The 13,663-nt window shown below is 42.2% G+C and overlaps 1 protein-coding gene across 1 annotated transcript in view; it reads right to left on the bottom strand.

Annotated features, from left to right (window-relative positions):
- Window positions 1–13,189, bottom strand: part of SHROOM3 (shroom family member 3) — a 329,119-nt gene extending 315,930 nt beyond the window's left edge. Inside the window, 1 exon segment of the mRNA NM_001191524.1 lies at window positions 13,022–13,189. Within this exon segment, the coding sequence (NP_001178453.1) occupies window positions 13,022–13,189 (168 nt within the window).
- Window positions 13,190–13,663: the final 474 nt, after the last annotated feature.

Raw genomic sequence — 13,663 nt, 5'->3', positions numbered from 1 at the left:
CAATGAGAAACTGGAGCAACACAACAAAGAGTAGCCCCTGCTTGCCACAACTAGAGAAAGCCTGTGCAAAGCAACCAAGACCCAGTGCAGCCAAAAATAAATAAATGGAAGGAGAAAAAGGAGTTGGCACAAAAAATCACCTGGAGTTTAATTAAATGCAATTGGCCCATCCCATCATAAGTAGAGACAGAATCATGGTGTGATATACTGTCTCTTCATGCCCTGCATTTAAATTCCATCCAAGGTCCTTTCTGTAACTTACAAGGTCCTCTTTGATCTGACCCCTGACTTCTTTGCATTTTGATGTCACACTACTGCTGCTGCTGCTGCTAATTTGCTTCAGTCGTGTCTGACTCTGCAACTCCATAGATGGCAGCCCACCAGGCTCCCCCGTCCCTGGGATTCTCCAGGCAAGAAAACTGGAGTGGGTTGCCATTTCCTTCTCCAATGCATGAAAGTGAAAAGTGAAAGTGAAGTCGCTCAGTCGTGTCCGACTCTTCACAACCCCATGGACTGCAGCCTACCAGGCTCCTCCGTCCATGCGATTTTCTCTTGCATACTACTATATACTAAAACTATGTCCCTTCCAAAATTCATATGTTGAAACCTACTCCCCCAATGTGACGGTATTTAGAGGTGGGTCCTTTGGGTGGTGATTAGGTCATGAGGATAGAGCCCTCATAAATGGAATTTGTGCCATTATAAAGGAAACCTCAGAGAGTTCCCTTGCTCTTTCTACCATATGAGGACACAGTGGGCAGATGCCATCTATGGACTGGGTAGTGGGCCCTCCCCAGATACTGAGCCTGCAGTGCCTTGATCTTGGACTTCCCAGCCTCCAGAACTGTGAGAAATAAATTTCTGTTTGTAAGTCACCCAGTCTATGACATTCTGTTACAACAGTCCAAACAGTATAAGACACCTACTCTGCTCCCCAATGCCTTTCTTCATGTTTCTAAAACATTCCAAGACTTTCCTTCTTCAGCCTAACTTATAAACCTCTTTTACATCTGATTTCTTATATCGTATCCACCAGGTTTTAACTCAGAAGTCATCTTATCAGAAAACTCTTCTCGAATTACTTCTATTTAAAGTAAACCCTGTTCCCCATACCTTCTACCCAACGGATACTACCATTCTGGAATCCATCTTTCTTTTTTTGTAATAAGTAAGTAAGTGAAGTCACTCAGTCGTGTCCGACTCTTTGCAACCCTGTGGACTGTAGCCTACTAGGCTTCTCCGTCCATGGGATTCTCCAGGCAAGAATACTGGAGTGGGTTACCACTTCCTTCTCCAGGGGATCTTCCCAACCCAGGGATCAAACCTGGGTCTCCCTCATTGGAGGCAGATGCTTTAACCTCTGAGCCACCAGGGAAGATTGTAATAACACTGACCAATTCTGAAACTATCACATATGAACATGCTTTCCACTAGTCTATTTCTACTACACTATAAGCTCCACAGGAGCAGGGAATTATCTGTTCAGGTAGAAACTATCAACAATTATCCATTTAGGCCATGATACAGAAAGTCAGTCAAGTATCATCTTTGTTACGTGAGTTGACAACTTTGATATCTACTACTCTCCCACCAGTCCATAATATCACATCATAACTAAACTTTGGATGTGTTTTGTCATTTCTAAGCACCGTTGTATAGTTTAATCCTTTGAATAGTTATAACAATTCCATTAGGTGAGAATTTCCATCTTTAAAGATGAGGACACAGGTTTAGGAAAGCTATGTTACTTGCCACAGTGACACAGCCAGTTAAGACTATGGTAGAAATGAAATTTGTTTATTTTCACTCCAAGCCCTACAGTGTCTGGGATGTGTATTTTGCTATCCTGGACAGCCTTGATTAAAATGAAAAGAAAAAAGATAACATAGAAGTTATAGCCCTAAAGCAATACAGATATATCAAAGGGCATTTAAAAATAAAGACTTTAGTTAGATCTCATAAATCTCTAAGGTAAAATGCAGTTCAAGTTCGAGAAGGATATAATGAATAGATGTATGAATGGCTGAGGAATGAAAAAAAAAGTACATGACCTAAGAGGAAATTCAGGCTCAGATGCCCAGGACACAGAGTTCTTCACATTAGTCTGTGAAGTTAGAAAAGCCTCCTCTGAAGTCAGGAAGGAACTGTCACTTCCATTCTATAGATGGAGATACGAAAGTTCTCTTTTGCAGAGATAGTCATTAGAACGGGGGAGAAACAGTGCTCAGATTTACCAGAGAGTCTTTGCCTCACTTCATTTTGTTGATAAGGGCCGAGGATGTCAGAGCATAAGAGATGGGTGGGACGAACGGAGTGGGAGAACAGTGACTCTGCAGCTCTTTAAATCAAGATGTTTGATGTTTGAAGTACCTCAAAAGAAGAGAAGTGGAAAAATCTGTCTGTGGGTTAGTTAAGATTCAGAATGTCCTTTGGGGTTTTGCTTTTTCAAAGATTGATAGAAAGTCTCTTGTTATGTGTTTCCAATCACACTGTGGATTCACTAAGATGAAACCGACAAGTATTTCTTAAATTGTGTTCTTGGCATAGGAGGCAGTGCCTTGGGAAGCTATAGTTTTAAAGGAAAGCAGAGTTCTCACAGATGCAAAGAGCCATCTGGCACCCCACCTCAGCATACTACTTGAAGAGAAGGTATTTCCAACAACATTGACAGGATCACAAATTTGGTCTTTGTCTAACAACACATAACACTTTAAGCAGTTTAGATAGTTTATAAGTGGTTACATCAAAAATACAAATTTTCCCTTTTTCTCCCAGTCAATTCAGTTCAACAGACATTGAACCAAACATTACATATGTGCAAGACATCATTAAATTGAAAGTCAACTCAACCAATTTATCTTATACTCTAAAGCAGCATTTTCTAGTAACATGTTTGCACATTGCCCTTGGACATCTTTCTAACAAAGACTTTAAAGAAGATCCTTTTTAATATTCATTTGTCTTCTTCATTAATACATTTTCATTTTCATCATTTCTAAGCTTACTCCTTGGAAGGAAAGTTATGACCAACTTAGATAGCATATTGAAAAGCAGAGACATTACTTTGCCAACATAGGTCTGTCTAGTCAAGGCTATGGTTTTTCCTGTGGTCATGTATGGATGTGAGAGTTGGACTGTGAAGAAAGCTGAGCACTGAAGAATTGATGCTTCTGAACTGTGGTGTTGGAGAAGACTCTTGAGAGTCCCTTGGATTGCAAGGAGATCCAACCAGTCCTTTCTGAAGGAGATCAGCCCTGGGATTTCTTTGGAAGGAATGATGCTGAAGCTGAAACTCCAGTACTTTGGCCACCTCATGCAAAGAGTTGACTCATTGGAAAAGACACTAATGCTGGGAGGGATTGGGGGCAGGATGAGAAGGGGACGACAGAGGATGAGACGGCTGGATGGCATCACTGACTCGATGGACGTGAGTCTGAGTGAATTCCGGGAGTTGGTAATGGACAGGGAGGCCTGGCGTGCTGCGATTCATTGGGTTGCAAAGAGTCGGACACGACTGAGCGACTGAACTGAACTGATGCATAGTTTAAACACTGTGGATAAAGAAAAAAAAGAAGGGAGAAAAGGAGGGAGGAAAGAAAAGGAAAGAAATGTCCTTAGCTTTCAAAAGTTAGCAGCCTAACCAGAAACACACACACAGTTTATTTGCTATGGCAGAAACCATCTTGGCAAATAAATTAACTTTATTGTGTCTCAGTTTTCTCTCTGTGTAATGAGGAAGTTGAATAAGATGATTGCTGAGATTCTTTACCACTCTAACATCCTATAGGCCATTCAACATTTACTGAGCAATTGTTGCATGTGAAATGGAAAGTATTTTTCCTAGAAGAAACAATATATACAGCCTGAGTAAAACTCTTTGGGCTTTAAAGGGATTATAATTTACTGGCCAAGTGCAAACAACTAACTGTACTAGAAGATGGCATGAATAAAGGTGCTGGGGACACAAGAGGAAGACTTGATACAAATTCAGGACAGAAGGGGATGGAACAATGAGAGACCAGACAAGCTGCTTTATGGACAGCAGAGAGATGAGGCTACCCCAGTATGAAGGGTAAAGTGTGTTAAAGGAAACAGCAAGAACAGTAGGGAAGGAAACTCAGAAAATACTGGCTATTTTAAAAGGTCAGTAACAAGCTAATCAAGCTCGGTTCTTGGAAAAGATGGAAAAGGTGACTTTGGGATGAACTAAATCAACCAGCCCAAGGTCCTGGGGGAACTGCCTAGAAGCCAATTTCACATTGAATTCAGAAACCAGGGCTCATAAACTCATAATTCTTATTTTATGTAGAAGAAATGGACCTAGAGAGATTGTCTGGCTGATGTTGGTGTGTTGAAACTGAGGATCACTAAGGAAGCTAGAAGGTGGTAGAGTGCTCAGCGTGGACAGATGGATATAGAAAAACCAGCAATGAGGAAATCTCAACATGTTCATCCAGACAATTTAAGTATGTTCCCAATGAATCATTTCCCAGCCTATGGACTGTTTCTATTTCTACTTCTCACAATGCAGTGAAGCAGTACATTTTATCTTAAAATGGCAGGTTGATTAGGGTGTTTCAGATGATTGTCTTCAGAGGAAGAATTATGAAGAGGATTCAGGGATGAGCTCATATCACTGAGGCTAGAAAAATCCAATGAAAGAATCCATTTAATATCTGAGTAGTGTCAGACACCAGGAAGCCAGGGGACATGTGTTTGAGGTTAATCTCCAATGTCACCTAGCAAACACACTCCCTTATACATCAAGAATGGAAAGATGGTGCTGAGCTGGGATAGTGAGCTAAGCCTTGGTAGGGGAAGGCTGTGACTGAGAGGAAGAGAATGATGGTGGTATAGGTGGTAGAAGCAGTTTCAGAGAGGGAGGGGTAATGGTGTAGAAGATGGAACCAACAGCCACCTGATATCAGGAAGTCTGCCCTGGCATTGGCACAGTGAGCTCGTGAACACAGGAGGCAGGTGGCAGGTATGGAGGTTGCGTATGGACCCAGTAGCATGGGCCCCATCCTCACCAAGGCTGATTTAGCTATCAATGCTGCCAAAGGTTCAACTGGCCAGCAAACAGAGACAAATGCTGTTTCAACATCCCTCATAGAAACCAATTACCTACTTGGTGGCAAGTTGATGACATTGGACCTTTTTACTCTGGAAGGGGCAGCTGTTCCTCTGGACTGGAACTGACACATATTCCTAACCATAAGCCTTCAGTCAGCATTGGTATTTGGGGGGCTTGCAAGTGTTTGATCCCCTCAGTAGGATCCTACATAACATCCCCTCTGATCAAGGGATACACTTATAGTAAAGGGGGTTGGCAATGGGCATATGTTGATGGGATCCACAAGTTCTGTCACTCATGAGAGCTGCTGGCCTGGTAGAGCAACAGGGCCATTTTTTGAAGGTCTAGCTGTGGCTGGCATATAAGAGAGTCCAGTCAGAGCAAAGATACCTCTCAGGGGTAGGAATCAGGAACGTGTGCTCCTCACATCAGTGACATAAGAGTCAATGGCTGACCTTCAATCCTGAGGCCCAGGATTTTTTTAACACACATGAAAAAAAATGCCTTTCCTTTATTTGTTTCCTACAAGTGACGTCAGAGGCTAAAAACAGAGGACCCAGATAACAGGTATTTAGCACCAAGACTCCTGCCTGTGGTAGCTTCTTAAATACTCTGTCCTCCAGCCCAGCCCTTTGAGGTACCCAATTTTTTTGAACAAGTGCAATCATTTCCAACAACAGGGCCATTCAGAAACACTTCATTTATCTACAAGCTCTTCTGAGAGGATCTTTGCTTGACTGCTTTAAGGAGCTCTCTGCTGGTGACAGCTTTTCTGTGTTTGTCGAAGGATAGTCTAGTGGCCTTCAGGTTAATCTGTTTCAGGGGCTCCCCAGGTGGTGCTAGTGGTAAAGAACCTGCCTGCCAATGCAGGAGATGTGAGAGAGCAGTTTCGATCGCTGGGTTGGGAAGAACCTGTGAAGCAGGGCATGGCAACCCACTCCAGTATTCTTGCCTAGAGAATCCAATGGACAGAGGAGCCTGGCGGACTACAGTCTATAGGGTCACACAGAGTCAGACATGACTGAAGTGACTTGGCACACACACAATCAGTTTCAGTCACCAATCCTCCAGAGGACCCAAGGATCCATTGAAGTCAGTGGGTGTTTCCTTAGGATTTCCCCATATAACTAAAATAAGCTTCCTTTCCCCTCCTTTTCTTCCCTAAGGCTGAACTGGCCTTTCATACTCCCTTTTGGTTGGGATATATGTTTTCATCTTCTTAGACAATCTTAGGCCATGTAAGCACATGAAGCAATGTGGAGGTTTTAATCCTTTGTAGTACAGTCCACGGGGTTGCAAAGAGTCAGAAACCACTGAACACTTGTCAGCAGCAGGACCAGTGCACACAAAAATATATCTCTTGCTAGGTGAAGACACCCAACAACACTTTCTAAGAAATGTCAAGTGACCCCTCCTTTTAGGGTTCTGAAACTGCTTACAGGAGTTCCGACACCTATTTTGTGTTTAGTTGTTCAGCCATGACCAACTCTTTGTGATCCCATGGACTGCAACCTGCCAGGCTCCTCTGTCCATGGGGATTCCCCAAGTAAGAACATTGGAGTGGGTTGCCATGCCCTCCTTCAGGGGATCTTCCCAACCCAGGGATTGAACCCAGGTCTCCTGCGTTGCGGGAGAATTCTTTACCATTTGAGCCACCAGGGAAGCCCAAGAAATTTGGAGTGAGTAGCCTATCCCTTCTCCAAGGGAGCTTGCTGATCCAGGAATCGAATCAGGCGGATTCTTTACCAGCTGAGCTACCAGGGAAGCCCATATCTATTTTTAGGGGACTTTTATATGACTAACATTACATATAAAATTTTATTTATTTTTGGCTATACTGGGTCTTCATTGCTATGTGGGCTTTTCTCTAGTTGTGAGTGGAGGCTACTCATTGCACTGGCTTCCTTGTTGTGAAGCACATGTGCTTTAGTAGTTGTGACATATCGGCTCTAGAGCACAGGCTCAATAGTGTGGCACATGGGCTTAGTAGCTCCATGGCATGTGGGACCTTCCTGGCTCAGGGATGGAACCCGTGTCTCCTGCAATGACAAGTGGATTCTTTAACACTAAGTCACCAGGGAAGCTCCAGGACTAAGATTTTTTTAAGTTTGTTTTCCTCTAATAAATTTAAAAACATATACAATAAAGAGATTAATCCCATATTTTACCCAGATCATAGCTCTAGAATCTAGACAGAGCCAAATATTAATATTTGGTATCCATGGTGACTGAATAGCAGAGGACCCTGGAGAATCAGGATGTCTGGATTCAAATTCCAACTCTAGCACTTTCTACCAGTCATGAGAGCTTCAGAAAGCTGCTCAAATTCTGTGTCTCAGTCCTCATGTATAAAACTAGCTTCATAATATCACCTTCCTCATGGAGCTGTGAAAATTAAATGAGTTAACACATGTGGATCTCTTGGAATAGACCTTGGCACCTAGTGGGCACTCAGTACGTGCAAGCATTTACTGGTGGTTGTTACTGGTTGTTGTTGTTGGTTGTTGTCTAGTTGTTACTTGACATGCTGAATCCTAGGGGCAGGTGTTTCCCCACAGCAGGTGGAACCGTTCTCAGCCACAATACTGCGTGAGTCATAATAAAATCATGCTGCCAACTTCCTGAACTATTGAATTACTTGAGCATCTACATACAATCCTTTTTTTTTTTTTTTTTTTGCTTTAAAGCTACCCTTTCTTTTTGAAGTTCACAGATTACAGAGGCTCTTTCCTCAACTCCACCTTTCCTTTTCAAGGACATTAAATCCCAAAGAAAGCAATTTGGAAATGATTTCTTTTATTGCCACCCTTTTGTAGCTCCTCTTCCCCCAGTCATCCTTCCATCTCATTTGTATCTAAAGAAAAATGATACTTCATTCATTATATTGTCGTGCTGTGCAGCTTATAATTATATAAGTGTACGTGTCTTTCATATCGAAGATTTAACGTGTACTATGCCTTCCCTTGATTTCCTTGGTGGTGCAGTGGTAAAGAATCCGCATACCAATGCAGGAGACTCAAGTTCAATCCCTATGTTGGGAAGATCCCCTGGAGGAGGGCATGGCAACCCACTCCAGTATTCTTGCCTGGAGAATCCCAAGGACAGAGGAGCCTGGCCAGCTACAGTGCGCAGGGTCACCAAGAATCAGACACGACTAAGCAACTGAACAACGATGGGAAACTGACACACATTCCATCTGCAGAGATCTGCCCAGTATCCTCACCTCATGGGACTCTGCCTCCCTGCCCACACTGCTCCCTGCTCTGTATTGTCTTTGATTAGTCATTCAGTAGAAGTTATCAAATACCTACTCTGTGCCAGGCACGTCTTGGAAATGCAAGATGAATAAGACATAGCTTTTTCATTTACTCGACAAATATTTGTGTACCCAGGCTCTGAGTTAGATGTGGTAGAGATGGGAAAAAAAAAGTCCCAGGGCTTTCAATAGGCTTTTAAACTTCTGAGAAGACAGTTAATGTAAATTTTTTAAAAGTATGATTTGTTGTAATAAATGTATGGTACAGGAGTACAGAAGAGAGACCATCTAACCCAGCTTAATGAAGTCAGAAAAACTTGAGAGAGAGGAAAAAATAAATCCTGGATGAATATGAGTTTGCCAGACAAACAGGATAAAGAGAGAGATTCAAGAGCTTTGAAGCAATGTGGCACTTGAAATCTGGCTAGTGTATATGAGAAACAGAATTTTAAATTGCATTTCATTTTAGGTGTGTGTGTTCAGTCATGTCCGATTCTTTGCTGTCCCACAGACTGCAGCCCGCCAGACTCTTCTGTCTATGGGATTTCCCAGTCAAGAATACTGTAGTGGGTTGCCATTTCCTTCTCCAAAGATTCTTCATGACCCAGCAATCTAACCCACATCTCCTGTGTCTCCTGCATTGGCAGGCAGATCCTTTACCACTGGGCCACCTGGGAAGCCCCATTTCATTTTAGTTCCTTTTAATGAAACTGGAAATAGCCACATGTGGCTCTTGGCTACCATGCTAGACAGAGTGGATTGCACCAGACTATACCCCTGAAAAGGAAGGAGACTGTCTTCTCTTTACTCTTTCTCCACTTCTTACTAACTGGAAAGCAGATGCTGTGACAAGTCACCTTAGACCAGCAGACAGGACATCACCCCAGGGATGGAAGTAAGACAGTAGAAAGGACCATCTTTCAGATTAGCTTAAGTTCACATTGTCGTCGGAGAAGGCAATGGCACCCCACTCCAATACTCTTGCTTGGAAAATCCCATGGATGGAGGAGCCTGGAAAGCTGCAGTCCATGGGGTCGCTGAGGGTCGGACACGACTGAGCGACTTCACTTTCACTTTTCACTTTCCTGCATTGGAGAGGGAAATGGCAACCCACTCCAGTGTTCTTGCCTGGAGAATCCGGGGGACTGGGGAGCCTGGTGGGCTGCCGTCTACGGGGTTGCACAGAGTCGGACACAACTGAAGTGACTTAGCAGCAGCAGCAGCACATTGTCGTGTGAAAGAGACATCAATTTCTGTATTGCTTAAGCTATTGTTGTTTTGGATCTTTATACAGCAGACAGATTTGTATCCTAACATAATGTCTCTTACAATAATGAAAAGCAATAGTCATAATCTTGCTAAGATTTTTTTTGAGATTTTCCTGTGTACGAGCCCCTGTGCTAACTGTTCTAAGTGCTTGCATCCCATTTAATCTCTGCACATAATGATAAGGGAGATAATTGTTTATTCCCATTCTGCAGATAAAATGAAGCCTCACCAAAGTGGCTCACTAGTGGTAGGATTAGATCTAACAGCAAACCATATTCTAGGGAACAGATACATAATATCTTTTCTTTTTTAAGGTTCAAGTCAGCTTTTATCAGCTTGGCCTTTGTTTCCTCTTTCTTTAAAACTTATTTATTTGTTTGTTTGTTTGGCTGAGCCAGGTCATAGCACACAGGATCTTCAAACTTCGCTGAGGTATGTGGGATCTAGTATCCTGACCAGGGATCGAACTTGGGCCCCCTGCATTGCAAGTGCTGAGGTTGAGCCACTGGACCACCAGAGCAGTCCCATACATAATATCTTATCATTAAAGAGCAGGAAAATTGAGTGTAAATTAGAGTTTTAAAATGCAGAGATGACATTTATGTCTGTGGCAGACATTCTCAGCCATCTACCCAGCACCTGTTACCTCCCTCTTCCTGAAAACAGAACCTCAATTTGTTCAACTAGTGGGTGGAGATTCTTTGACATCAGGAAGAGTAGGTTTCCACTGCAGAACCCAGGAGAGAAATTCTGAGTGGTCTAAACTAGTAATAGTAGTTTCATTCCCCTTGGCCAGTAATTGGTCTAAGGACAGGTAAGTGGCACAGTTCTGATCAATGAGATGTAAACACAAGTTTGATAGGGAGGGTGACCCTTTCCAAACAAAGAGCCACAAGTCTGCCCAGAATGAAGATGCAGTGATGGAAGTGTGGCATCCATTTTGCAACTTTAATGATAAAAGTCAACACTAAAGAAGGCAGAGTGGAGAGCTAAGTGAAGTTCTTAATGGCATTATTGAGCTTCTCCTTGTCTGGACAACCTAACTCCAGACTTCTTTTAAGATGAAAAGAACGAATCTCAATTTTCTTAGGTCACTATCAATCAGGTTTCCAGTTACTTACAGCTGTAAGCCTTCCTGATACACATATCAGATCAGATCAGATCAGTCGCTCAGTTGTGTCCAACTCTTTTTGACCCCATGAATCACAGCACGCCAGGCCTCCCTGTCCATCACCAACTCCCGGAGTTCACTCAGACTCACGTCCATCGAGTCAGTGATGCCATCCAGCCATCTCATCCTCTGTTGTCCCCTTCTCCTCTTGCCCCCAATCCCTCCCAGCATCAGAGTCTTTTCCAATGAGTCAACTCTTTGCATGAGGTGGCCAAAGTACTGGAGTTTCAGCTTTAGCATCATTCCTTCCAAAGAAATCCCAGGGCTGATCTCCTTCAGAATGGACTTGGTTGGATCTCCTTGCAGTCCAAGGGACTTTCAAGAGTCTTCTCCAACACCACAGTTTAAAAGCATCAATTCTTTGGTGCTCAGCCTTCTTCACAGTCCAACTCTCACATCCATACATGACCACAGGAAAAATCATAGCCTTGACTAGACGAATCTTTGTTGGCAAAGTAATGTCTCTGCTTTTGAATATGCTATCTAGGTTGGTCATAACTTTCCTTCCAAGGAGGAAGCGTCTTTTAATTTCATGGCTGCAGTCACCATCTGCAGTGATTTTGGAGCCCAGAAAAATAAAGTCTGCCACTGTTTTCACTGTTTCCCCATCTATTTCCCATGAAGTGATGGGACCGGATGCCATGATCTTCGTTTTCTGAATGTTGAGCTTTAAGCCAACTTTTTCACTCTCCACTTTCACCTTCATCAAGAGGCTTTTTAGTTCCTCTTCACTTTCCGCCATAAGGGTGGTGTACATAAGGATACACATATATGTACACCTATCTTTTGTTTTCTTAGGAAAGACAAGGAAAAGTCACACAGCTTACGGTGCTGTTTTGCACTCTCTCGGCTGCCTGCTGGAAGCCAATTCCACCGGCTCACCCACAGTAAGAATTGTTTTGTTGCTGTTGTTTAGTTGATCAGTCGTGTCTGACTCCTTTGTGACCCCATGGACTACAGCCTGCCAGGCTCCTCTGTCCATGGCATTTCCCAGGCAAGGATACTGGAGTGGGTTGCCATTTCCTTCTCCTTTTCCTGACCTAGGGATCAAACCCATGGCTCCAGATTCTTTACCGCTGAGGAACTAGGGAAGCAAAAATCATTTCAGTCTCTCTTAAAACACCTATTTTGGTGAGATAGGAAAACAGACCTTAATAGGTAACATAGTTCAGGCAAAATGCATATTTATCTCTTTCCCACCCTTAAACTAAAAAGAAATTTCCCCTCAATTAGAAATGTTTCTTCAAGAATGCCTTGATATGTAAAGCACTTATATATTCTGTTGTTTTAGACTGCTAATATTCTGAAATTGTAAAATAAATTTCTGTTATCTTTCTTTTTTAATTTATGTTTTAATTGAAGGAAATGTTTGGCTGAAACCAACAAAATTCTGTAAAGCATCCTCTGTAAACTTTCTTAATCTCTGTAGTTTTAGAGAAAAGCAGATGCACTAAACTTAATGCATTAAGAGGATTCATTCAATGGGTATACCTTGCCACACCAAACATAAATGAAGAATTGAGGCATGTTACAGAATGACTAAAGTTTAAAAATGGGCTTAAATGATAGATAAATACAAGAGGCAGAAATACTGTTTTGCCCTTGAATTATACTGGAAACTGATTTATTCTATAATTCTAAGTGTGCAGGAAGAATAAATAATTTTTATGCAATCAATTATCCAGAATTTCAAACAAATTCTAAAATCTTTTGGAATGCTAGATATAACACTTTTAGTTGAAAGGAGAAAGAGCAGATATATCTCTAGCCATATGTTAAATTTGTTGTTTTTGTCCAGTTGCTCAGTTGTATCCGACTCTAAGACTCTATGGACTGCAGCATGCTAGGCTTCCCTGTCCTTCACTATCTCCTGGAGTTTGCTGTGTTACATGTTAAATAAAGATGCACATATACAAATATATACTGTGCCACCACCTTAACTACGGGGTTAATCTTTAATCTGATTCACAACTGAAAGGATCATGTGGCAGCTGGTTTTACACTATTTCATTCACAAAAAGAGATTATCCATTAGACAAGCACATTTTCTCCTGGAATTTCACGACATAAAGGCGCCAGACACGTTTTTCTTTCAAACACAAAGCTATGCAAAATATTTCCAGATATAATCAGAAGGGTATGAAACAGCAAATTAAGCGTCAATCTTCAGCATTATCTGTTTTTGAGAGATTTGACAAAAGTTGAAAAAACAGTTTGACTAAGGAAAAAAATATTGGAAAAAGCAACATACCTTAGAGATGATTAATGGTTCCCCATGCTCCAAACCACCTTTCAAAGTAAAACCCCAGGGAGCTCCTCCCTGCAGGAACGCTTCCAGATAAATGTACCGTCCCCTGGAGGTCCTGTTAGGGGTTAGTGTGCCACTGGTCTCATCGAAGTTCTCCGTAGTCCTCATCATGGCAAACACATGATGCCTCGAGTTAAATTTTAAACGCCTGAAGCAGTTTCAGGAGAATGGTGTTTAGCATTATGCCATCCTTCACAATCCACGCTGGCCAAAAAAGACGTTTTCAGAAACCAATTCTTTCGGGTGTAAAAGGTTCTTGTGAGCTTAACTCCAAGATGCTGAGCCAGGAGGATTTTTCACTTCAACGTTTCTGAATGCAACTCTCCTCCTGGAATTCCCGGTTCTCACTAAAGCCCCGGAGGGGTGTATATCTCTCCACTCCGTTAAAAAAAAAAAAAAGAAACAAACATCTTTCACTGTCACTCGCCAGACTGCCTCTATTTCACACACACCCACGCCAAATTTTTTTCAGCAGATTATACAGAGAAACTTAAAGTCCTCTTACAATATAGTAAGAAAATTGCAAAAACTCAACTGCATACCTCAATTTTGATTGATTAGCAACCCTTTCTTCCTCTCTGAGTG

The sequence above is a fragment of the Bos taurus genome, chromosome 6, assembly GCF_002263795.3.
Source record: "Bos taurus isolate L1 Dominette 01449 registration number 42190680 breed Hereford chromosome 6, ARS-UCD2.0, whole genome shotgun sequence".
Classification (NCBI taxonomy): Eukaryota; Metazoa; Chordata; class Mammalia; order Artiodactyla; family Bovidae; genus Bos; species Bos taurus.
This window is presented reverse-complemented; position numbering and strand designations above follow the sequence as displayed.